The sequence below is a fragment of the Vidua macroura genome, chromosome 2 (genome assembly GCF_024509145.1).
Source record: "Vidua macroura isolate BioBank_ID:100142 chromosome 2, ASM2450914v1, whole genome shotgun sequence".
In the NCBI taxonomy this organism is placed as follows: domain Eukaryota; kingdom Metazoa; phylum Chordata; class Aves; order Passeriformes; family Viduidae; genus Vidua; species Vidua macroura.
Genome location: NC_071572.1, coordinates 17,124,659 through 17,150,995, shown reverse-complemented (window position 1 = coordinate 17,150,995; position 26,337 = coordinate 17,124,659). Strand labels below are relative to the sequence as shown.

Sequence of the window (26,337 nt, the reverse complement as noted above, 5' to 3'; positions counted from 1 at the left end):
GTTCTTCAGGAGTACATGAGTTTCTGTTTTGTGTGTCTTGGTCTGTATACAGCTGTATATTCCAAGCTTTTGTATCTCATTACACAGGAAACAGAAGTTGGATGCAGCAACACATGAAAAGCAGAACAAATGGTGTGTAATGTTATGCACATAATTCATAGACAAGCCATGCATGTTTTCTAGTTACCACATAAACAGCAGATTTAGTTGCTATTGGCCATGAACCAGTAGATTAATGGTCAACCAGAAGACATTGTTCGATGATATCCATAGTGTTTTGCTCCTTTGCTAGGTACTATTGTTAAAAGTGAAAAAACAAACAAACAAAAAAAAAAAAAACCAAAAAAAAAAGAACCAACAAAAACAACCAGAAGCCCTTACTGTACCCACACCTTTTAAAATGATGTTTGTGTATCTTCAGCTGGCTCAAAGCCCAGGTTGCTTCTTCCCTCTTCACCATAAGGGTTCACCTCTTCACAATTTGATCCTGCTGTACCTCTGCTTTCTCTTGCTCTCCTGTAACAAAAATTCATTTTATATTAGAAGGTCCCTGTTCTGTTACAAGTCCTTCTGGATCCCCAGAATCCCTGACTGTAAATAATACTGTGTTTAACTGGAAATATTTATATAAAAGAAATCAAGTTAGGTTGAAGAAGAACTGTAGCAAATCTGCTATGTTCTTAGAAACCCTTTTAGTGGAGGGACATAGAAAACCAACCAAACTATACTTGTTAATGCAGTAATATTTAAGGAGAATGCCATTACTGTGCAGCCTACAATCACATTACAGAAAACTGCAGGTGCTGATAAATGTGGGCAACTCTGCTGTTGGAGAAGGCACCATGTTCCCATCAGGACATCCCCTCCTCCTTGGCAGAAGCCTGGCCACCCTGCCCTCCCTGTGACCAAAGCAATGGTTACATTGATGGTGATGGGGAAATTGCATTAAGCTGCCAAAGCTGTCATGTACTGAGACACAGGGAGATGAACCTTTAGCTATGACTCTTGATGGGAAAGGGATAACAGGCTTTCATTCCTTAACTTGCTTCAGGTAAACTGAAGCCTAATCTGTAAAAAATCCTGATGATTCAATTATCAGGACATCTTCCAGTAGTCATGATCATAGTATCAAAAGATATTACTCACTTTTTGCGATCTCTCTGCCCAGTGATGATCAAGGCAATAATTCCAATGACAACCAGACTAATGACCACCCCAAATACAATTAACCAAATGGTTACTGGTGGTTCATAAGGTGCAGCCAGGGTTGGAAGTATTCCCACAAACTCCAGCGTACTGTCATCGAGTCTGAAAGCTTCATTCATTCGTCCTCGAGACATCCTGCCATCAAATGCAAATTCAAAGAGTTTAACACATGTATTGGAAGGAAAGGAACAGTTTTCAGTTTTTTATAAATCTTCAGCATGGCAAGGTTCCCCTGAACATCTCCGTTAAAAAGGCTGCAGAGGAAGTACTGCTGAATGCATTTCCCTTCTGGCATGTGAATAACAACCATAGAAACTAAAACCCTTAACCTATTGCAGCTTAACTGACATGTTCAGACACTGTATGGACTCTTAAACTCAGTCTTAACATTTATTAAATGTACCTTCTGATCTCCTTCTCTCTTTGTATTTTACCCTTCATTCTCTTTACCATTTCTTGTCTATTGAAAAGTTTCTTATTTATGCCACATAAAGCCACAGCTTTGACATCTTACCTGTTTTCCTCCTACAATCTTACACAATTTTGATTAGTGTTTCTCACTGCCCTGAAAACCCTTTCCCTGGTGTATCATCTGTGCCTTGTTTTTCCTTAAACTTACACATCTGTTACTGAGTGCTAACCCAAGAGTTATTTTCACAGCCATATTCTTCTCCCTTAGTTCACCAACTTATCTCATTGCTTCTTCAACTCCATCTCAGGTTGATGTTACTTTTAGATTTGTGCCCTCTTCATTTCCCCCTGCACATTACCCATGATCTTCTGCAGAGTTGCAGTTTTACTTATCATTTTTATAGCAATGACTTACAGTGGTGTCACACCATGCTATAAAAGAGCTGTTCATTGACCTGTAAGTGGGAACTAGCTCCTGCTCTGACCTCTTCTATATAATCAAATACATCTGTCTGTCTTTCTAATACACCATTATTCTGGAGTCCTTGTTAACAATAATTCTTGCACTTACTTTTCAAAAATGAGAGGAAGAACACATGTGTGCATGCACACATCATTACTGTATTCTGTATTTCAGGGTATAAAATAGTTCCTGTTAAAGTCTGAGCAATTAGATCTGCTGGCAAGGTATGATGCAACGAGATGTGTTTTGGCAACCCCCTGGAGCATTTTGCTTTGGCTGTTGTCCAAGATACCATCTGATAGATGGACTGTTTTCTTTCTGTCATAATAGTTTTCATCCTAGTATCTCTCATCCCACTATTTCCATTTTAACTGCAGAATTTACTTTCTTGTCACTGCTTCTGCCTCAGCTGACTTAAGCACTGCTTTCCCTTCCAACTTTCCATTTGGTTGGTTGGTTGGTTGGTTGGTTGTTTTTTTTCCCCAGAAAGCAAAATCTCACCTGATGGCATTTTCCACATCAGCTTTGGGCACAATATCGCTGATATTACCTGGCATGCTGACAGTAATGTAGAAGGAGATTCTTTGTGTCTCCTCCCCAACATGAATGTCTGTAATTCTGAAGGAGAAACAGATTAAAAAGGTTATTTTCATTGTTGAGATGACATTAGCTTTAAATTCGGGCCAGTGAACAGTTGTGTTTGATTGTCATTGCCAGGGGTTGAGTTTACACTGGGGGCATAGTGAAATCAGCTGGGAAGTGAAATCTGTTTTCCTGCCAGAATTCCTTTCTCTGTGTGCTAATTTGTAACTTGAGCTGGAAAGTCTCCCTCATACCTAAAACAAGTCTTGGTGTAATTTTCCATAGCACATAATCACTTGCAGAAAGGAGAGTGTTTGGGGTTGATTTCATTAATGAGGTGATGTATGAAGTACAAAGTGGAAAAAAAATAGCTGTCTTCCTTATTTTTGTAGAGTAGATTCTAGATATTGCATGACTGTTGTTCTATAAAGTAATATCTAATAGCTTGAGTAGATAGCTTCTGAACATTATTGAAGATACTTAATCAAAAGTGTTTTTCTTACCAAAATCACTTTCAGGTGAAAGATTCTATGCTTGTAACTGAACTTAGATAAGATTAGTAAGTGTGCCAAATTCTAGTGCTCCATAGTCAACACGTTTATTTTTCCTTAGCCCCAAACCTCTTGGAAATTCAGTATAATACACATACATTACTAGAAATGTTTATTTCTAATCAGTCTACCTTCCCTGATATTTCTATATACATGTTGGGCACAAATTGTCATGGTTCATCTCCATCACTGATAAGCTGCAGGAGACAAAGCCTTCTTACCTAACTTCAGCACATTATTCCTAATCCCCTCAGGCTCTTGAGGGGAAAGATCTCACATACCCAAGCTGTCATCTTGCCTTTCACAAACAGCTGATGTTTGACATTGTTTCTGTCACCTTACATTTGACAGAAGGCACAATTAATCCCACCAGTTCATGCCATTAGCTGAGCAGAAGCAATGCAGGCATAGCTGGCACAATTAGGCAAGCCACTCACTCGAAGGCAACTTTCTGTTTCTTCACCTCTGCAAAGTATTTTCTCATGGCATAAGCAACAGATGACTTGAACAAGAAGAGCTCGCTTTCATCCCATTCATACTGCAGAAACAAGAGAAGTTCCTCAGAGATGGAGAGAAATCAGGGGCATTAAGAAATCATTCTAAAAAGAAATAGCAACTGTAATGCTTGGCATGCACTCCTGTATTATTTATTTGTGCCATGATAGCACATCAGAAACCAACCCAAACCCTTTAGATCTGTTATCTGGGCACTGTGGAGGAGAATCACCAGAGAGGTATCCCTGCTGCCAGACATCCTGCTGTCCCTCTGCAATCTCTGGCACCTTTATGTGAACCTGCTGAAGAAAAGGCATCAGCAAGGCTATTCCTACTAAATATTGTGCATTCTCTTTGAAGTTTAAAGATTTCATTACTTAGATCTTGTTTTAATTTTTTTTTTTTTTTTTTTTTTTTTTGCAGAGCTGCTCTATTAAGGAGGAGAACCTTTGTGGTAGAGTTGTGTGAAGGTGGCTAATTTATTTGCTTGATGAGCTCAGGTTTTTGTTTGTGGTCTGTTTTGGTAAAAAACTCTTTGCATCAGTACTTCTGCAGCAAGCACATATTTGGGTTTTTTTCCAAATATGAAGATCAGATAGGTGATATAAAAGAAAATGTATTGCCTGTGTGCAGTCTTCTCCTGGCCTGCTTTATGAGTCCAAAGTTATTTGCAATGGAAGACAAAAACAGCTTCTCTGGGGCAGGAACCAAGAGCTCTACAGAGGGCAGAAACCACCACAGGAGGTGATAAAGAAGCATGGTCTGTTGTGAAATAGCATGTGTGCATGAAGGGAAAACTCCCAGCTGAACTCTGTGGCAATATCTTTTTATTCCACTCAGGCATAGATTTGATTGTGTTTATGGTACCTGGGCAGGAGGGCCCATAAATGCTGTCAGTGATAGAAAGTCAGCTCCTGTCTTTCTTGAGCATTATTCAGGAAGGTGTGGTAGAAGGCAGCTCTGCTGTAACAGGCTTTATAAAACCTAGCTGCATTTTTCAAATGTGTCCACCTCTTGACACTGGTGTAAAATGAGAGAGATGTATAAATATCTATGAGGAAGACACGGATATTCAGGGATAAACTGTTTAGCTGGGTCTGTTGCAATAGGACAAAGAGTAATTGTTTTAGACTAAAAGAGAGTTGATTTAGATTAGTTACTAGTAAGAAATTCTTTACTGTGGTGAGGCACTGGAACAGGTTGCCCAGAGAGGTGGTGGATACTCAGTTTCTGGAAACATTCAAGGTCAGGCTGGGTGAGGCTTGCAGCAACTTGATCTAGCTGAAGATGCCCCTGCTCATTGCAGCAGGGTTGGGCTAGCTTATCTTTAAAGGTCCCTCACAACCTAAAGACTCCTGATTCTATTAATAAAGGGCAGGAAAGGGCAGAAAGAACCCACTGCTGTCAGTCCATTCTGGACCAGGTCCCGGGAAAGGCACAGGTACCCAAAGCCATGGCAATCAGAGCAGTCCCCAGGGCACTTGGAGGGCAGGGGCTGTGCCAGCCCTGGCTGTTCCCACCAGGAAAGGCTGAGGCTGAGTTCCCTTTGCGAGGCAAATGCCCCCGGCTTTCTCCTGCTGGCCCAGCCCTGCACTGAAGCACCTCTTGTTACTGCAGCTGCCTCCAGCAGCTGGCACTGTTCGCTATCACAGCTAAGAGGCTGTTGGTGGGGTTTCTCAGTTTTCTATTTATGCCCAGTAGCTTTAAGCTTGCAGTGCAGCTATTTTTTTTTTTAACCAGGATCTAATTGAGCTTGATTCCTCTACTGACACTTTCTGTACTTAGCATGTTAACATTTTAATCATTTATTCATTTCTCTAGCTTATATTTTGTCTTTTTCAGTCTAATGTATTTTAATTGCCACTGTGCCTCTCAATTGCCTTTATAAATACTGTTACTGTTGTGAAATAGCATGTGTGGATGGGAAGTATCTGGCTGGCTTCTGATCTGTGTTTGTTGTGACCTCCCACACGGCTTCCCCAGGCATCTCAGGCACCCACACTACCCTGTGCCTTACAGAAGCTGCTTTGCCTTCAGAGGTAAATGAACTCTGCCAAGCACCTCTGCTCTGTTACAGTGTGTTCACTCCAAGATCCCATATGTGATTTGAAAGACAGTGTAAGTGTGACCTCTGATTCAAAAAGGATTTTTCATTGTCAAATACATCTAAATGCCTGCAGGCTGACAGCTCTCCATTCTCTAACACTGTCTTGTGTGACAGCCCTTTACAATGTGATCACAAATATTGGCATCGACCTGGTAGAGAATTTTGAATTCATGTTTGGAGAGGGGTCCGGTTTTCAAGCGGCAGTCAGGGGCTGGTGCTCCTGGAACTATTTATTTTAAATAAGACCCCAAGGGATTCAGTGGGGATCTTGTAGCAGTTTCCCTCGTGTGGGCACTTTCCTAAAGCCCCAGCTGAAGAAAAGTTGTGGCTGTTTCAGCCTCATCAGCTGCACTAGTGATCCAGCAATGCTGCGGCTGCAGCTCTAATCTCATCAGCCTGAAAACAATTAGCAGGGTAATTGTGGCGGTGCACGCTCTGGTACAGCTGGCGTTGAGCCCATCTGAGAGTCTGGATTCTTAATTTGCCAGAACTTGGGTCTATTGAAACGTCCCTGCTGGTCACAGCTGGGGCTGAGTCACGGCCTGTGTGAGCTCCAGCTGCCCTGGACCCCAGCACAGCTGTACCTGAGCCCCAGAGCAGGAACCCTTCCCTGCCTGCTCTCTCCACAGCTAACAAGCACAAATGCAAAACTGTTTGCTGGCATATTCAGAGTGCTTTATGCTGTTAGGTCAGGGCAAAGCAACTCAAAATACACTTTAAACAAACAATTGCAGGGGGCCCACAGCTTCTGTGCACTGTGAGCCATACAAAGCACCCAAAACACATTGCTCTGCATAGCTGGGCTGAGATTCTGCCCGAGATTCCCCCTGCCTTTTCTCTATGCCAGTTCACGCATGTACCGTTTACCTGCTGCTGCCATACCAGCATTCAGCCATGTCCCTGGGGGCTCAGCAAAAGGGACATTTGTGGGGAGGCAGAAAGCAACTGAATAGAAAAGCTTTCTTGCAAGTCGGTGATGTGAACTGGTTTTGAGAGGAAAATGTATGTCTTGCTCTTCAGAGTTTAGGAACCTTCTGTCCACACAATAATTCAAATTAAGTAATCTGTATGAGATTGTTTTACAGCTGCTCAATTGCACAACAAAAGACTATGATGGCTAAAGGCAGGCATAAAAATGATATTAAGCTAAACATTAACCATAATGACTAATAAATGTGTTGTAATATGGAACCTTTTTATGCTGTTGATATCAGCTTTGAATTGTATCTAACTTGACTAGGCAGTCTAGGAAGCAATAAAACTCCAGTGAGGCTTGCGTGTGAGAGAGTGATAGAAGCAAGAGCATCAATTCATATGAAAAATGAGCCCGTGGTTTGTGTCCTTGCTAGTGCAATAGGCTCCAACAAGCAGGTCTAAATGACCTGCCTGATGACATCCTCGTTCTTGGAAAATTACTAATGTCCTGCAAGGTGAAAATACCTATTAACAGAAATGAAGTGTCTGCACTTAAACCTTCTACACTGCCTCCATGAGATTAGCATAAAGAGGAAGAGCTAGAATAAGAAGTGAATTTTCAGCCTGGGTTAAGCAGATGGGCTAAGCCAACACTCTGTTTAAAATCGTAAAAGCCATCTTCGGCTTTGATGAGATTTTTTTCATTGCTGTAATACATTTTATTGGACCAGCTGGTATAATTGGGGAAAGCAGACAAGCTCTTGGGAATGAAAGCCCTTCGCCTCATCTGAAACAGAAGCAGCTGCACTGCACTGTCCCCTGCAATCTCAATAACAAAGCTATCTCTGCATCAGGGTAGGAGGGCAGGGAGGCAGCTGAACATATCAGGGCCTGGAAAGATTACTGTAAACAGCCAAGCAAAACTCTACAGTGAAATGCTAACAGATGTGTTTTAGTTTGAAATTAAGAGCATTTAAGGACAGAGAGTGGGATCCACCAGCCTGCTTTTAAATGTGAAGTTAGATGCTCTAATAACTTCTGAAGGCAGCCACCATAGCCATGATAATGGCAATTAGAAGAAATCAGGTAGAAGCTTGAAGTGGAAACATCAGCAAATCTGGGGAAAATACAGCCATTTTCATGTACACAAGTTCCTCTATGTTAGCCCTCCAGGCCTGTTCTGTAGGAGGCGAGAAATAATGATTGGTATCTCTACAGAATAATAACTCATCTAGCTGAGATGCCGTTCCTAAAATGGGTGGGCTCACTCAGGAATTCCTCCGCTAATTTTAGAGGCGGCCTTGACCGCAAACTTAGACAAGACATCTTTTATGTAATAACCCTTCACCTGAGCTGATGCAACCCTTCAAACACAAGGATCAGCCATACCCTGACTCATTTTCTGAGCCATTACCAAAACAGCTCTGTTGCCCAAGCAGTAAGAAGGGTGCCACAGCACAAACACACTCACCGCCTGGTCCCCCAGAGCTGACTTCAGGCTGATGCGCACTTTGATGGCATTGCTAGAATCTGGTTCAGAAAGAAACAAGGGCCATGTTAGAGCTGCTGCAACAAGAAGTCTCCTGGGAAATGCTGAGATGGCTAAAGCTTCCTTACAGGTTTACTTGCTCCCCTTGAAGAGCTTGGTGGGACTGATTTTGTTTCCCTTCAGTCACCTCTACTGCAAACACACTCATCTCAGCTGTCAGTTCCCAAGTCTGGTTTTGTAGCAGATAGAAGGAAAATTCCTCTCTCCCATCACTGGGGATGAGCAGCTTAGGTGCAGATGCTGGTGCCTGGTTAGGTGAATCCCACTATCAGCGACTGGCACAGAGCTGTAAGAGTTATGAGGCTCTCCAGTGCCAGCAATGATTACACAAATATAACCTGGCTTGCTCATCACTGTGTCACAATAATCTGAAAAATGCATTTTTCCACAGTCTCTTTCTTTTCCTTCCCTTGAGCTCCCCTCTTTGACTAACACATGTCAGCAAAACCATAGCAGTAATTTTTTTGTACTGGTTTGCCCCTACACCTGGCTCCCTGGACCAGTGGCTCCCAGCTCTGCAATACAGGCACACTCCTCTCAGGAAAGTGCCACATAAGACCAAGCTTCTGATTCTTTCTTCCTTCTGTAGAGCCATCCCACACTCTGAGTGCTGCCATCATGAAAAAAAAAAAAGACACCTCCATTTCTGAGAACTGTGTGGGGGTCTGAAAAACACACGTGCTGACTTCTCCAGCTCTGGCCATGAGGAAACAAATCTGTTTTCCTGTGAGTAAAACTTACAGCTCAGTGATTATTTCCCATAATCCTGCTTTTCTAGGGAGAATAGCCTCCAACAGCTACAAGAGAGAGGCACTTTGCTAACCAAGGGTTGTGAAGAAGAACTCACGTCCTTAAATAACCCACAAGCCATACGTACATGGTGTCCAGTCTGTTTTCCAGCCAATGAATCTGCCAGAATTGTTTTTTTTCAGCCACTCATATAAAGGTTCAAAGTAGTGGAGCAAGGGAGCTGCATTCATGTATTTTTCTCCTGTCACACTTTCCAGTGCTTGAGTCCAGGGCTTGGATCTCCCTAATTCCAGCAATTGTCTGTATACGTGGAACAAGAAATAATATATTATTGCCATGTTCCATCTAAATGAGAAGGACACTCTGTGATCAGTATAAAGGTGTTCATCTTTGCTTCTGAATTCACTCCTTTCTCCCATTATTCCTATTAATAAAAATATTTTATTCCCACAAACATGTAATTAAACCTTTGATGTTTAGAACCGTAGTGTACATAAATTTAGTCAACTTGTCAAAATGAATTGAGCAGGTATAGGCTTAATTTCCAAGCTAGGTTTATTCTTGATACAACCTCATTTACTCCAGAAGCTTTGTTACATTCTGATTTATTATATGTGAGAAATTTGCTTCATTACCTGAGTTTCTGCCCAGCTTCAGTGGAGTTGGTGATGTCACATTTGTGAAGAGGGCCAGTATGGTTAGCTGCCTTGCAAAGTGCCTCCTGAAACTGGAACTGATAAATGGTGCGGGTGTAATACCTAAAGGAAGGGCAAGGAAAAGGGAGGCACAGATTTTATTAGCTGTCTGTCAAGGAAACCTGTAAGCCTTTGGCCTTTGGAAAGCTCTGCTGCATCAGCTGTCACTCCTGTCTGGGAGAATGCACTGCAGGGAGGGAGAGAGGCCAGCTGATATTTACAGGCTAGGCTAATTCAAATCTAGCAACATGCTAAGATCAAGTGGACTAGAAGAGCCCCAAATCTGTTTGTTGCCACATAAATCAGGAGAGGGTAAAGTTTCTAAAGTCCAGCTCTCTGCTCTAAGCCCTCTAAAATGAGGTAGCTGGGACACAGTGAACATCCAGGGCTGCATGTTCATGGCCCAAATGACATAGGGCACAGTGATCCCCCAAGAGGCAAGCACCTCATACAGAAGTGCTCCTGCTGGTTTGATGGCAGCATAAAACTTTCCTGTTCAGCAAGAAGGTCAGCAGCCTCCTCACTGCTCAGAGATCATTATGGAACAACCCCTGATGTGCAGAGAAACATTCCCATTGAAATCAGCAACCTTCAGTCTGGGCTTTAAACAAAATAAGATTGGGTCCTGAGACTCTCCAGCACATGTTTTAGGTAGCTGGGGCTTGTTCTGTAGACAAAACTTAAGTCATTAATTAAACACTGCACTACCTTATGAAGGAGTAATCATTGGCCACGTGAAACAGCGTGGCAGGGTCGCAGTAGGTTTCATCATGAGGGACTGGTTCCACAACACCAACTATGGCTCTCCTGGAGATGAAGGAATAACACAGAGTTTCTGTTTATAGACAATAAGCAAAGGTAATCTGACTCAGCTTTTCTTCTGTTTTGTCTGATACATACGGACACCTCTCTTTTGTAAACAGAAGAATTCCATACAGCTCCCAGTAACCCCAAGCGAGTTCTGCTCCACAGCTGGAGACCACAGAGAGGAAGCTGTTTGGAAACTCATAATGCAAGGAAGGGATTTGTATGATGGCAGGGTGTGCAGGGATCAATTAGTGGTATGAAATAATCTGCAAGACATGAGATTCACACAAACCACCTCATGCCCTGGGCCATCCTGAGTTTAGAGACCTGTATTTTGTTCTGGGCAAGGGCATGCAGAGACTGGGCGACCCAAAAGGTGATGGCCTCCTGTGCCACTGGGCTGGAGATAAGCTTTCTCTTTATTTTCCTCTCCTGAGACTGTCTTTCCTGAGAAACAGACCCATGCCTTGAGTTCTGAAAATGGTAATAAGCTTCAAGGGAAATATTTTGCATAAACATGTATTTCAAGAAGAGAGCTTTGCAGTGCCACTGCAACAGATGTGATAAGCTTCCCTGAACAATTTGTCATTCTCTATTTCTCTGACATCTCTGCTACTTTTGAATACATTGAAGCTGATTGATTTTTACAGTGGGTCAGAAGGCTTGCATATATCAACTTTTATTATAGATTCTGCTTGCTGATGGAGGCTTGCTGTTCATGTTTGTGTTAGAGTTCAGGCTCCATTTTCAGCATGGAGCTTGTTTGGTTTCTTTGCATTTTTCTGCCCTCATATTAAAACCAACCTGGGGAATTACAAACTCAAGTCTGAATCATATTTATTTTTAATCTTGTGCTCCAAGGTGCTGAAAATAGACTGATTGATGGGCATAATCTGAATAGGCACCTCTGGCTATTACTTGCTGAGGGAACTGTATTTTCTATACCAAGAAAGGTGGTATCTTAGTACACAAGGAAGGAAATATTCAGTCTGAAATCTTTCAGACAGTTTGCCTCCAAAAGGATTATATGGTGAGAAGGAAACACAAAGCAGAGAAGTATGCTCAGAGACTTGGTGGATTGAGATATGCATGCTTCTCTGGCTGGCAAGTACAATGAACTTCACTTTCCACTTGTCCTTAAGGATGTGGGGAGCAAACCAGAGCACATGACCAATGAGGCTTAGAGAAGGAATGTACTTTAGCTGTGAAGATGTCTTGGGAATGTGTCAGGGGGACAGCAATATTGATCTGGAACAGGCCATGCAAAGGCCATGGGCTGTCTTTATCAGGAAGCTGATATGAGACATTATGAGACATTGTCCGCACCAAGTTGGGTATTTCTATCTAGCACTCTACTGGTATTTACGGAAACAACCAGATCCTGTCCTATAGGGGCACAAACACCTCAGTATGTTGAGTAACTAGGGTTGAGTTTGCAGGTTCATATGAAAAAAATCCCCTTTGTTTCTCAAACTTACTTCATCTCCCACCACCGTTTGGTCCATTCCTGCTTTGTAATCTCACCCCTAAACACCATCCACCTCCACTTCTCCAGCATGTAAGTAAAAGGCATTGTTCCAACAATCGTTAGTGCTTGTTTGAGCAGAAAGTTGATTTCAGTTTCTGAAGAGAGAAGCAGTTAAGGTAATGGTTATGGTAGCAATTAGGATCTGATTAGATGGCTAAAGCTGTTTCCTTTAACAGCTAATGCTTACATCTTGTTTGAATTACAGATTTTCACTAAAGAAAAAAATGCAAGGAAGAATACGACTGAAAAAAACATGAGATAAGATGATTTAGGAATTCTACACTGTTTTGTCTCTCTTTCCCCCAAACTCTTAAATAACCTAGTCCTTTGACATTTACATTTAGTTTCCCATCACTAAGAACCTCTCCAGTCTCTGAGGAATTTTGAGCTGAAGACATCTCAAAATGTATAAAACATGCATCTTCATCCATCTAAGGCAGTGCTCGGAACACAGATGAACTGCATTATAATGAGGGCCTACTTCTGTTGTCACTCAATATTCACTGAAGTGGGAGATGTAAATCTCAAGGGTTCAGTTTCATTTGAACTGCTAAATACATATCTTGATAGAGATATGTATGGATTCATGCAACAGAGATTGAAAAGAGTGTTGGAGACTCATCTAAATGAACTGTGAAGATTGAAGGATGAGTTGTTCAGTACTGAAGGTAGTAAAGTGCTAGCTATTTCTTTTTAAATTATGTAACAGCATTTTAAACCAGTGATCCTTGCTTCACAATGCCATTTGGCATTGAAAAAATAGTATTTCTGGTAAATTAGAAGAGTAAGATTTTCAGAAGCCTGTCAGTTGATTGCTGAGTTTGCAGGCACAATCTTCTGCCACAAAATAAGGCCAAAAAGTGCTTTCACATAAATGCATAATATTTATGCATTTATTTACCTTCATCATCTTGGAAAGTTGGCTCTAGGAGATCAAGAGATTTCAAGTGCTGAGGCGTGGCTGCAGAAAGTGACATAATTTCACCTACAGCTTCATGGAAGCCCTCGTTGGCACCGCCCCTCAGCAGGTAGGGCTGCCCCGCGTACGCCATGTCGTACTCAATGTGGCCCATCTCGTGGTGCGCCGCCAGGAAGTCATCCATGGTCACTTTGGTGCACATCTTGATCCTACACAACAGAATAAAGTGTCTGTGGTCAGAGAGAGAGTGGCCCAGAGAAAGGCTGTCTGAGCCCTGTTTGCTACAGCCATGGAGCAAAGCCCCTCCAGAGCTTGCAAATGCCCTTTGCAAAACCTGGGCAGCCACATCCTGGTATGCAGTGCAGAACCTCCTGCTACAGCAATGGGGAACTCAGCAAAACACCTTCAGCCACCTTGAAATTGTCCAGGCAGTAAGAGAAAACTGCTGTTTTGTGAGCACAGCTGCTCCCTAAAACCTGGCGATAAACTCACTGTATGTGTGGGAGTGAGTAACCACCACCAAGCTTAGTAAAACAGTAATGTGTAAAACCCTGTGTGTTGGTGGCTCCTGCTACTTCATCCTCATGTAGGATTTACTATTTACTAAAGGAATGTCTTCCAAACAGGGTTTCTTTTCACCTTCCCCAGACTGCTGATGTGTTTCACTAAGGCTCAGCTGTGCACCAGCTTCTTTCCATAAGTAACTGTGGGGACTGCAAGAGGGGTCAGAATTTCTGCAAGAAGTCTTCATTTTCAATGGTAATTTCTTTCCCACTTCTTTCCCAAGTATGGAAGAGACTGATGGATTTTCATGAAACTGGATAATTCTGCTAAAGATAGACAGTGGACTCTCAGGAGATTTTCCCTTGCTACCCAGGGACCCTCTGCCATTGCTGCAAAATATGCAGTTGTCTGCAAATCTCACTGGTATCCACCTGCATTTCTGCGTATTCCTTAAGCCCTATAACATAGCCACTATTTCTCTAATTCATAAAAATATTAGTTACTTCTCAGCTAAAATTTGAGAGTAGATCTTGAGTAGATCTACTAGTAAATTTAAGTAGATCTTCACAGGAAAAGTTATACAGAAAGGTTTACAGTCCCACAGGATCCCTGCTCTCCTGTCTTCCTTCTTTCTCTCTCTTTTCAGCCAGAAAAAAAAAAAAACAAAGAAGAAATTATAACTTAAGACAGCATGGTGCACCTCTAGTGAAAATACATTTGTTCTAGGAGGTAGTACAAAAGGGTCATAGCAATTTCAGTACCTGTAATCATTTTTGCCCAGGTCCCATGCTGTAGGATGGCAGACAACCTTCCTGTTGTCAGTCGGCTCTGTGAGCATGGATTTTTCCCAGAAGTCCTTAGTCATGTTTTTGAGGCCAATGGAAACAAAGAAGGCCTCAGCAGACTTGAATATTTTAATTGCATCCCATTTCTGAAAGAGACAATGCCACCATTAACCTCTGCTTTTGCACGCAGCCTGTTCCCCATGCTCTGCTGGATGCAGGGCAGTTGACTTCATATTTATTTCCCAGGAGCTTCACACCTGCACGTGGCCTATTGAGAGTAAGTCAGTAGTGTCTGCCTTTGGCACTTCTGTGAATTCTGCTGGGTACTGGAATTAAGTGTTTTCCCTGCAAACAAAGTAGGTTTCTGCACTCAGAGGTTCAGCAGATAGCACCTGACCCAGATTAGAGAAGCTCTCATTAAAATATGAAGTAAGACAAAAAAATGCATTCCTGTATGTCAGATCTGTGATCCGACCCTTCAGTCACTTCAGTCAACCTGGGGACAACACATATGAGGAAGTGGAGCTACATTCCCAGCAGATGAGCATGAGAGATTTCAGCCAGAACCATAAAACCTGGCAAATGTATCTATGGGAGTTGCTTATCAGATTAAAACTGCATGGTTATGTTCAGGATAATTCTGCCACTCAGCAGTTTTATTATTCTTCCTAGCAGGAGCACTGCATTTACTGGGATGAGCTCTCACAGAGACCTGATGGGCAAACAGCTCATTTGGATGAAAATCCCAAATGGGGCACATCCAACAACAAGGATGAGCCCACCCATTGCTCAAAGGCTATGTAAATAATGCTTGCCTTCTTGCAGTGGTACTTCAACAGACACAAATTTATGACTACAAGTGGGTCAGTAACATAAAACAGAGGTGAGAATAATGCAGACTTGTGCAAACTGCTAAGGAATCAAATTCAACTATTCCTTCTCTTACCAGCATAACGTTTTCATGGAGTGCTGCCTATGAGAGGAGAGTAGGTTTCAGGTGAATAATTGCATTTCAGAAATCAAATTCCATCTAGTTCCATCAAATTCCCTTTAGTTTAAAAAAGGAGTAAGGCTTTGGCAAGACTACAGGGAATTTTCTTCCCCCATGTTCTTGGTCTGGTAGAGGTGGTGGCACAGCTGTTAGCTCTACAGATCTCAAACACAGACCTTATGCTGCTATGCAGTTATCAAGAGATAACAGGCACCATTGCAGTTTCTCTAGCTGTATCCAAATAAACAAGACTGACAAAAACAAAACTGTGATATACAAACTATTTGATTATGGTAATGACTGGCAAAGGTCATATTTGATACCAGCCCACTCCAGGAGTCCTGAAATATTTATAAGTACAAAATATATCTCTTAATGGATAAGTGTCTCTGAGGAAAATAAACCTGGAGACAAGATTAAGAGGGTCAAAGAGGGTGGAGGAAAACAGAGAACAGCTAAGGGGATAGGTACAGGGAAAAATGCATAAACACTTAAAAGTCAAAAGCAAAAAAAGGATGCAAAAAGCAACACTTTGTTGGCAGTGTGTCTGCCTGAGGGCAGCCATGGATTCCTAGAGAGCAGCTGATCTCTGGTACATAATTTTTATACCCTCTAGATTTGCTACATAATGCATATTGCATAAAGGCATGTCTTACCTTTTCAACCATTGCAGAAGTTACATCAATGTTTGGTTTGGCTGGATAGGGAACAGTCAAGGCATACAGATTTGTCCAGAATCTACCCCACATATCACCTTCAGAAAAAGAGAGAAACAAAGAAATACTTTAAATTATTTATTATGTATTCTCAAAGGTGCCAGACAGGTCTATAAATTGTGCAGTGTCAAAAATAGGAACTCCTATTCATCTAACCAGGCCTGATCCAGATATGTAGGGGAGCATTTCTAGCAGGTCATGCATAGGTCAAACTCAGATCAAGGATCCTTTTATTACCCAATATCAGCAATTCTTGGATAATACAGTTTCAGGACTGATGACATTCCTAAAGGTGTATGAAAACTGAACATCCTTTTTTTTTTAGTCCACATGATTGTTGTGCCCTGTTCAGGAACACAACACAAATGGCAGCTTAATGCTGCATGATTTGAAAGCCACATTACAAAATGTGGGATCTTAGAGTAAAATCTGAAAGGAAAAACAAGTATCTCTCTGAAACTCTCATTTCTGAGGAAGACAAGTGCTGCAGAGGGGAGGGAAATGTCCCAGCCAAGTGCTAGAGTTTTGTGCTATGTGAGGTTTGGCGAGGATGAGAATACCTGCCTTCCCTTCCTGCCACTGCTGCTAAGCACTTGTGTCATCTCTGCTAGGAATTTATGCATTTCTCCTCTACCCTTCTTTTATCTTTAACCTTTTTGGTAATATCCTGATTAAACAGTCAGATTACTCTCCACCCATGTGTCTTGAAGGTGACTGTCCTGTGTATGAAGTCAGGCCCGCACGCCATGGATGCGTTGACATACCCAGTAAGTGAGCAGGGAGGCCTCCTGTGGAGCTGATGAGCTTGGGGCCGTACACTTGTCCCAGCTTGTGTCTCACATAGGCATGCAGCTGCTCGTACAGAGGTTTTATCTGGAGGCAGAGGAGGAGAAGGAAACAATTTTTATTTTTCACTTTGCTCTATTCCGCTCATTACTCTTAAACAGAGAGCCTTGAAGCTCTCTCTGACAAAAGCTCCTGGCAGGTAACTGCACCCCAAACCTGCAGCTTAGCTTTGCCCCCTGCCTCAGGGCTCAGGCACTGAGTCCAGATTCCAGTCACAGAAGTCCTGCTCAGGTATGAGGGAGGGAGCATTGCTAACTTCTGAGCTGGAGTATCAAGGATGCCATCTACCCCACAGACCCTAGCTGGAGGAGAGACGTGGACCTGCAGAGATCCCTCTTTCCCAGCCTTTGGGGACCAAACTGGTCCTTGAACAGCTACAGAGGTAGAAAAGTCATGTGTGTGTCCTCACATCTGTTTCTGTTAAACCCAGGTAGACTGAGATCAGCCAGTTTAAAGCAGGTTTCTTCTTCATTCATAATATCAGCACGTGAGCCCACCATTTCAAAACACAACCCTTCAACCCAGATGAGAGCTCTTCCTGCCTCTACCTGCTCAAATGTCTTCTCCACATCTTCGATCAGCTGGTCACGGCTGTATTTGTAATTTTCTGGAGACTTTGCTTCATAATTTGCTCTCCAATAGTCTCCGTAGTCAGAATAACCTGTAAAGCATGGATGCATCGCATGAGGACACCACATGTGGGGCTGCTTAGGTCTGCAGGAGAAGTGCAGCTCCCTGTGGATCCCATGCAGACTTGCAGCCTTCCCCCAAAGCAGCAAAATTCTAGATAGTTTGGGTTTAGCAGAAAGAAAAAAGCCTCCCTGAGTGTCTGTCTCATGAACATGCAGGTATGGGAGATTTCCAAGAAATTCAGAAATTGATGTCATGGTTATCTGCTAGTTAGGGTCATTCCATCTGGAGATGGAAGTCAAAGAAAATCAGGAATCCTGACTCGAGCTCCTGGGGCTATGAGGGACAGCAGCCTCTGCTCAGGCTGGACACTAATGGGTTCTCACAGAAGGCATAAACTGGTGGACATTAAAAACGGGCCCCCTCTTCCAGAAACTAAACCACCAGGACACATGCAGATACCAGAAGTGAAATTCAGCTCCCAGTTCCATTACACCTTCCAGTCCACTGAGCTCCATCAAGCCTGGAGTAAAAATGGCTCCTAGCTGAAGTCTCGTCTGTAGTGGTACGGAGGAAGGCCATAATGACCATTTCTTAATGTTTGTCTTTTTTCCCTGTCTTACTATTTGGGCCATATTTTCTTACCCAGCTCCAGCCTGACAGTTTTGCAAAACAAGGAGGATGGGAAAGCAGGTGATACAGCTGCAGTCTGGCCAAGAGACAGATGATATAGCTACTTCAGAAGCTGCCTTAGAAGACCCCAAAAGAAAATTAGAAGGCATCTGATACTGTTCCTTGAAAAGACAGTTCCATATGATTTGTGTGGAGATCTCAGACTGGAAGCACACTTTCCTTAGTACAAAATCCTTTTTGAACACACAGCTGCACCCGCTGTCCCAGGCCTACCAAATCTGATCATTCCAGCTAGGGAATAATGCTTATAAAAGTACCAATGACTGGCTGCTGCAAGAAGGTCAAGGCCCATAGGAAAGAGGAGATGTTGCCAAAACTCAGCAACACTCAGAAGCTGTTTAAATGGAGTGTGCTTGTCCATAAATCACAAATGGTGCAGTTCTGGGTGCTATGTAATGAGGGGCACTGATGCATTATGGCCTTTGGGAAAAGTGCCAACAAGGAAGGGTGCCAACAAAAAGGTGCCTCTTGTTCCAGGCTGGGAAGAAACCTCTGAACTGCTCAATGGCAGTTGTCTGCATTGCCTCTTACTATGAGATATGCACACCAAGAGCAAATTATGTGCAAATTATGTATGTGTTTTGAATTCATGGGGAAATTGGGTAATACTACCGTATGTTTACTAGTTTCTGGGTGCCAGAAGGGAAAAAAAAATAAGGAACAAAAATAAAACAAAAATTGACTTACCATTAAGCCTTGCAACCTCATTTTCAAGTTCAACATACTCTTCATATAATGGTCTCATCATTCTGCCAACATCAGCTCTCCAGCCTTCCCAGGCCCACAGTCTCTCATAATAATCAGTGCTGCCAGCCATAATAGCATCCAGACCTGTCAGAACAAAAAAGTAGGTACTAGGCTTTGAAAAAGCAGAATTTTTCTTTTATAACAGATAAAAAAACCAAAGTGAAAGAAATTCATGAACGGAGAAGAAAACACTTTGTATTTGCTATACTGAAAGATCCCATTATTTCATTGCATCCTTTCCTAATTTAGGGTTTTCCTCTTGTCTTTGAGAAGCATGGAGCACATCCATAGTCTCAAAGACTCATAGTCTCTTAAATGCTCTCTCCACATTAGCTTCCCTTAAGTTGGTAGAATTCTCTGGCCTCAATACAACATTAAGTCCAACATGACTGAAGACAGGGAATAAAAAATAGATTTTCTGTGATATAGGCAAACCCCAGGTGACAGGCAGGCTGCCAAACAAGCTGAGCAGCCCTCCCATTTTTTTTTTGCTACAAACAGGAGATGGTATGTCTTGTGGGCAAAGGTCCAGTGGAGGTGCCTGAACTGCAAGGTGCAATTAAATTATGACGAAGCTTTAGATAGCAGGAAATATCTGTTGAAGTTACAGCCTGTTCTTTTGCAGCCAGGAGCCACCCTTTGGCTTTCTCTTTTGGCACCCTCAGGGTGAAGAGCACAGTAGAGGCAGTGGTTGGTGTCATACCTGGCTCCAGCACCAAACACTCCGATGGATTGTTGATTTTACAGACAGTCCCAGTGCTGTAGATGGTACTCATTGTATTTAGCACAGTGCCCAGCTGCAAGTTGGATGCAAGACAGCCTGTTAGAAACCCACTCTGTGCAAAATAACAGCCAATTATGCTAATTCCTTAAAAGCTAGAATCAACACTTCACCCACCAGCTTAATATTTAAGCATATGTTTGAGCTCAGGAGAGATTAATGAAAGAATTTGCCTAAATGAATTACTGAACCAGATCTAGCTGGAAAAGACAGATAATCTCTCAAATATATGATATAACCTGCAGGTTCTTAATATTCAATCAGACAGAGCTCTGGATTCAATGAGCACTGACTGTCACAAGAGAGCTGTCAATACACAGCAGCAATAAAAAAATAAAGTTTATCAATGTGCTTCCATAAGCATGAACACACATAAACTTTGCAGGGATTTGTGGCTTTGAGTGGCAGCAAAGAGGGCCCCTTTGGCTGGTGCCTCCAGGCTGACTGTTGCCTGTGGGTGTTAACATCACATCACACTGATTGCATGGATCTGCTTGGACTCCATCACACAGAAGCTGTGGCTCATGTCTTGGGCCAGCTGAAGGCCAAACTGCACCTGAAATCATTCAGCTCTATCTCAGAACCTATGCTACGTAGCTTTGTTTTAAATATTTTTTAATGTTTCCACATCTTCATGTCTCAAGGATAACATGTACCACTTTTAGCTTTCCCTTTAGGACTATGAAATTTCTCACTTAGAGCTTTAAATCAGAACTCTGAAGAGCTGTCAGTGAGAAGGGTAATTAGTGAGTACCTCTAACTTTACCTCGGTCAGCACTAAAATAAATCAGTGCCCAGGCAAATTTTTGTTGCCAGTGAAGAACACTTAGATATTCTTTGGAACTCCATCAGACTGTATAAAAAAGTCACTTTTCAAACATGAATCAACAGCTTCAGCCCCAAAGGCAATTATCTATGAAATTCTAAGTGTCTAAACAGGGAGGGTACTGAAGAACATATCTCCTCAACAGAAACAACATTACCATTAGTGCATTGTTGTGATCCAAAATAAATATATGTTTGTATGAACTTCCAGCAACACAATCTGTTTTTCAGAAATGCATCTTATTTGGATCAGACATGAGATCCAGCCAATCTGCTGCTTCCCTTGGTGAATACCACTGCTGACCTTAGCAGACAAATCTCAGGATTCTTCTGTAATTAGGACTGTAGGATCCTGGACTGTAGGTACCCATGACTCAGTGCTATGTTTCAATTTGATCTTCAGCAAAGGGAAAGTAATTTAACTCTCAAATGTTTGGTTATAAATCCCTTTTGAGTCTGCATAGCTGCTCCAATTTCATGTATAGTCATTATCAATATACCTGCCTCTTAGGTGAACTTGTCAGTGCAAATGTCAAATCTCATTAGGATTCTTGCCAAATCTTGCTGGCCTTCAGCAGCTTTCTGTGGAACCCTCCCCATTTTCAGGCATCCTAGAGTGCCCAGTGCAATGAAACGTTCCTTCTTTTTCCCAGTATGATAATGTACCAAGTTCAGAGAAAGAAAGACTTCCTCCATCTCCTCCTTTTTGACTCATTGAATGGCCTTGTACCCATCTCTTTCTGCTCATTGCCCTAGGTCTGGACTTCACCAAGCACTTACCCCATGTCCTTTCTTGGTTTTATGGCTAATCCAGCTATAAGTGCAAGGACTGCTCTAAGGCGTGTTTGAAATTCATTCCATGGCAAAACTGCTGACAGAAATGGCAACCAGCTTCCTAGGCCAGACTACCCACAGTCCTGTATTGCTGTGAACACCTAGAACAGGTACACTTCCATACCATACACTGCATCATCCCAAAACAAGCAGGGTGGTGACAGCACCATGCCCTGGCTTGAGGGTGCTGTGGGAGGCAGCTGAACTCACCCCCCAAAAATTATGAACTACATTCAACAACTTACTCTGTTATATTTTTCTGGTGACAGCACAGATGATCCTTTTTCCTGAAGAATCTGGATCTGGAGCTTGGTGAGGTCATCTGCAATGTTGTCTACTTGGAAGTTGCTGGCATTCCTGGAGGCCTCCTCATAAAACGCGGACCACCTGGCGCCCGCCTCGCTCTGCAAGGGGGTCACACAGGTCTGAATTAATCCCTCCAAGGAGTGGAGTGGCCTGATGCACTCCGTGGACAAAGATATCACCTCTAGGAAGAACTTCATTTGTGAAGAACACCCATGGACTGCGGGCTGAGCACTTGCACCACCCGGTGAAATGGCTAGAGAGCTTTTAGGCTTTGTTTTATTCACATATCCAGATAAGCATTTTTCTTTGGGAACAGCAAAAAGCATGATTGTCTGCTCACACCTTGGTTGTTATAATTGATCCAGCATAATTTTGCTGTGTCTCCTGCTATTCTAAATCATGTTTTCTTCACCCACCTGTGAAAAAATAAGCCAGGGCACAAAGAGATCTGTGACCCAGATGTTAATCCCGTACATTTCTGCTGCAGTAGCAGGAACAGTCAGCTGCCAAGATAGTGATACTGAATCTGTTTTTGAGGCAAATATCACTTTCTTCTGAAATGCTGGCAAATAAAAGATTATACTTGGGCAAAGGAGGCTCTAAACTGGTACCCAAATTGGGTGTGCAAAATCTCAACATTTTGCATGAGATTGCTTTTAACACTTCTGCAATTACAGACCATGATATGTGAAAGTCCCAAATTTCTGTTCACAAAGTAGTAGCATTAGAACACAATTCGGAGTTGGGACTGTCTTATTCACCTTTTCCTAATGTGTTTGTACACAGTTTAACACATCAGCAGCAATTCCAAATGGCAACAAGAACAGTACTAATTAACCTGGGTCCTTGGGAGAGTTTATTTAATTGTGCTTATGCCAGAGCTTCCCAGGTTGTGGATAGGGCACCCATCTCTCCCTGCTGAGGGGTCGCAGAACTCAAATGTCATAGTGTGCCTGAGGAGCTCTTTCAGGCACCCTTCACCCCTGTGCAGACACACCAGTAAGACCAGCACTTAGTGCAGGGCTGTGCCCGAGTTGTTCAGCCCCATATGTGACAGGGGTACAGCACCCACTGCCCCAGGCTCCAGCACAGAGGGGTGGTGGCAGATGTAAAGCCATGGTAATCCCATCTCCACATCTCCATCCTAGCTGCAGGAGAGCAGCCATCACTGGGAGGTTTTCCAAACTCTCCCCTTCATGGGAGCAAACAGTCCTGACACTCCTCAGCAGCTCACAGAGGCCAGTGGGAAAGAGCTTGATAAGCACCCAGAGAAGGGCATTGCTGTGCCAGTGTGTTCCTGAGCTCCTTGTCCTGAGCAGGAACAGAGAGGTGCCTCAGGAGTGGCAGGGCAGAAGAGGGGGCTCATTGGCTACAAAAGCCAGGGGAAAGCAGTTATCTTGCTGTCTGATATTTCCACAATTGGAGGAATTGGTTGTAGGGCTTGTGACACAATTTACAAGGAAAATGGATGTGAAGGAGCCAGAAGGGACAGTATTCATTAACTCTCCTCCAGCAGAACGGGAGGAGGGGAATCAGTGGGTTTATTACCAGTGCTGCTGAAGATATAAAGAAAGAGAAAAAGCTCTCTCTGAATACTAGACTAATTGGTTTTATTGCTGGTATCTCCTCATGTATTTTATTATCATCTCGTTAATGCTGAAAATACGATATAGGGCTTTCATTTTATGTGTTTGGAAACATTACAGTTTAAGTGTCTGGTGCCTCGGAAAAAAATCCAGATTGACAATGATTAGTCATTAGGATTTCTTCCAGCAACCGGTCTCCTTGCTTTAATTAAGAAATATGATAATTAAAACATGTTTTAATTAAGTTATATGACCACAAAGTGAAAGACCAGCCATTAGGCAAAAATAGATGTAGGATATTCAGCTTAATTTTTATGCTCTAAATTGTTTTCTCTAAGGCTTGAGTTAACTTTAAAAAACATGCCGCTTCAAACCAAAGCAAAATTCAAGGTGGTTTTGTTAATTTTGAAAGGCTTTGAGCTTACAAGATACTGAATTGAGGCAGGGCAATACCAGTAACCAGCCAGACCATGGCTGCCTGCTCTTGACAAGTTCTTGTCCAGGGCTGGGGCAGACAGAGGCTGGTGTTGAGAAGCAATAACTGTGTTGGAAGACAGCATGAATAAAAGTGCTATGCTCCTTCCTGCAGATAGAAATGGACTTTCAAACCAACATACAAGACCACTGTAACAGAAATTCCACTGCTGGCATTTGCTAGTCTGTAATGTCACTTCATTTTTCCCAGTCTAATACCTCCAGGCAGTCTACCAACAGCCCTGACTATGAGAAGAGTGATGGGGGCAGGGGGAAATGTCCGCCACTGGGTAACTGGTGTGGGCCTATAAATCCATCAGCAAACATTTAACAGAATGCCTGCATCCAGAAAATATATGTATATTCACTGAGAAGTAAAACTGTGTATGTCAGTAAAAAGCCCAGTGTTCGTCTGGTCTTAGGGAAAGTGGGAGACCTGAGCTCATGTGAGTGCAAGATTCAAATCTTGTTTCCTTGCACCACAGACAGCACCTACCCCAGGCCCTTGGAGAGGATCTTCACTCTCAGGATATGCACTCTCCAAGAGGAAGGGAAAATGCTTTGCTCTTGGAAAGGGAAGTCCCACAGAGAAACACTATATCAGGAGGTGTTGGACTCATCAGAAGAAAGCATCTCTCTCCATCCAACACAGATTTTCAGGATGAACATGCAGTGCTCCCTTGCCTTTTCCCTCCACTCACTGGAGTGACCTGAAGTGATGGCTAGGGACAGTCCAGCTTCTGGCCATCCCTCTGCAGGTGCAGGCAGTCCAGGTACTAACCCAAGGCTGTAGAGGCTGGTAGTGGCCCAGGCACATCCAGTAGGCATTGCTACATTAAAGCAAGCTCCTCTACCCTCCCCAAAATGAAGCACAGCTACCAGAGAAATAACACTCCAATTTCAGATGAGCTTAGTGGAACCAAAACAAACCAGAAAGTGTTAGACTCCTAAGAGAACAGTAAGGATGCAGGATGGAGCACTCACCATTTTATTGGCATTCTCCTCAGTGATGTTGGTGTTGTAGTTCCATGAGGCAATGGAGTTCTCATAGCTGATATCTTCTGCCCTCCTGTTAAACTCTTTTAAAAATGTTTGGGCTTGTTGTGTGACATCCTGAGGGGTCACAACAGCACTCAGGCCACAGAGAAGCCAGAAGTGGACAAACATATTCATGTTCAGGATGAGAACTTCTCAACGAAGTAGGTTTCCTCAGGTAAGCTTCTCTGGTGGCCTTTGCCTCATCAGCCTTCAAGCATGGCCACTGTGAAGAAGAAAGGCTGATCCAATTTGCTGGACCTTTTATAGGTTTTATTCATTATAGGAGAGAAAGGAAAAAGTTTTTTATAAAAAGCCAAATAAACAAATGTCAATTATTAACTTTGGAAAAACATAATTACTCCTGCCATTTTATGGCCTTCTTATAAAAGGCTTTTACTTTTGGTTAATGTTTCCCAAATGTGCTGTCAATGATACAGCTGGTCACTTTATCTATAGCCTACCCGTGTCTCTGGTAGCTCAGAATCTGTCAATCCTTTAACAGGTTGGTGATAAGCTGTGAAAATATTTAGAAACTTCACTGAAACACCAAGCCAAGAACCTTAACTCCCAGGCAGGAAGAAGCCCCACTTAGTCTGAGATAGGGTACCTGTTTGGGTGGTTTTGGGTGTACCATGTTTTTAAAGGCTTTGCAAAGCCCAGGTGATCTGGGGAACAGACCTCATTTTCAAAGCAATTGGGGCATATAAAACCTGAATTTTAAATGTGTTCTCTGAGCCATCAAAAAGCAGCAAGAGACTTTGTGGGATCACAGCATCTTGTGTAGAGACTTAATCTGAGCTATAAATCAAATGGATTTAAGTACTAAGGTGACTAAGGCTACTAAAATGACTCCATCTTAATATTTAAATACCTTTGCTAATCTAGCTAGGAACCCAGCAGTTACTGCAAATCAATGGGAAAATCAATGCATGAATTAGCTCTGGAAATGCAGCTTGGGTTGAGTGTTATCGATCAGACAATGCCTTAGTATTTTTTAAATTAGCCTATTTCTGCTCAGAATCACTTGGTTGGTTTTGTTTTGGGTCTTGTTGGGGTTCGTTTCGAGATGCAACTCTGAAGCCACATCCACAGGCTTGGTTTCCTGTTCCCAGCAGAGTTTCTCTGAAACCACCATGAGTCTGCCTCCATGGGAGCAGCAGCAATTGGCCCTTCATTGCCAAACCCTGGAGAGGTGGTCCAGCCCTCAGGAGCCCTTGAGAAACCAGGGACCTTGAGGAAACACTCAGCTTCAATATCTTGTGGTAGCCACATCCTGTGGACCAGAGGTGACTGATCTGTCTCATCCATGTGCAATCCTCTAACAATCATTTTTTTTGAGTGAAAGTTAACAACATTCACTCAACCCTTCCCCAGAGGTCATGTTCCCTAAATTTCATGTTGCTCTTCTTGGTGCCATCCAGACTTGCCATGTTTTGTGCTTCCTTACTGATGGTGTCCGTATCTGCAAACAACTGAAACTGTAATCAATGACCAGGAATCCAATCACTGGAACATTTTACATGCAGTGCCTCACTGATACACACCTTCTTTCTGGTGACATCAGCCAACATCAACTCATATTCCAGTTGAGACCTTTCTGGTA

General features: G+C 42.7%; 1 protein-coding gene across 1 annotated transcript; it reads right to left on the bottom strand.

Moving 5' to 3' along the window:
- Positions 1-395: 395 nt before the first annotated feature.
- On the bottom strand, positions 396-24,872 carry ACE2 (angiotensin converting enzyme 2). Its single transcript, XM_053970909.1, has 18 exons — positions 24,681-24,872; positions 21,576-21,734; positions 19,594-19,687; positions 18,831-18,974; positions 17,369-17,481; positions 16,739-16,847; positions 15,915-16,012; positions 14,244-14,413; positions 12,961-13,187; positions 12,010-12,154; positions 10,433-10,531; positions 9,665-9,787; positions 9,157-9,329; positions 8,202-8,260; positions 3,651-3,751; positions 2,582-2,698; positions 1,147-1,341; positions 396-516 (listed from the first exon to the last, which is right to left on the bottom strand). The coding sequence occupies exons 1-18, from the start codon at positions 24,867-24,869 to the stop codon at positions 396-398; spliced, it is 2,436 nt and encodes an 811-aa protein (XP_053826884.1). The 5' UTR covers positions 24,870-24,872.
- Between the last annotated feature and the right edge of the window lie 1,465 nt (positions 24,873-26,337).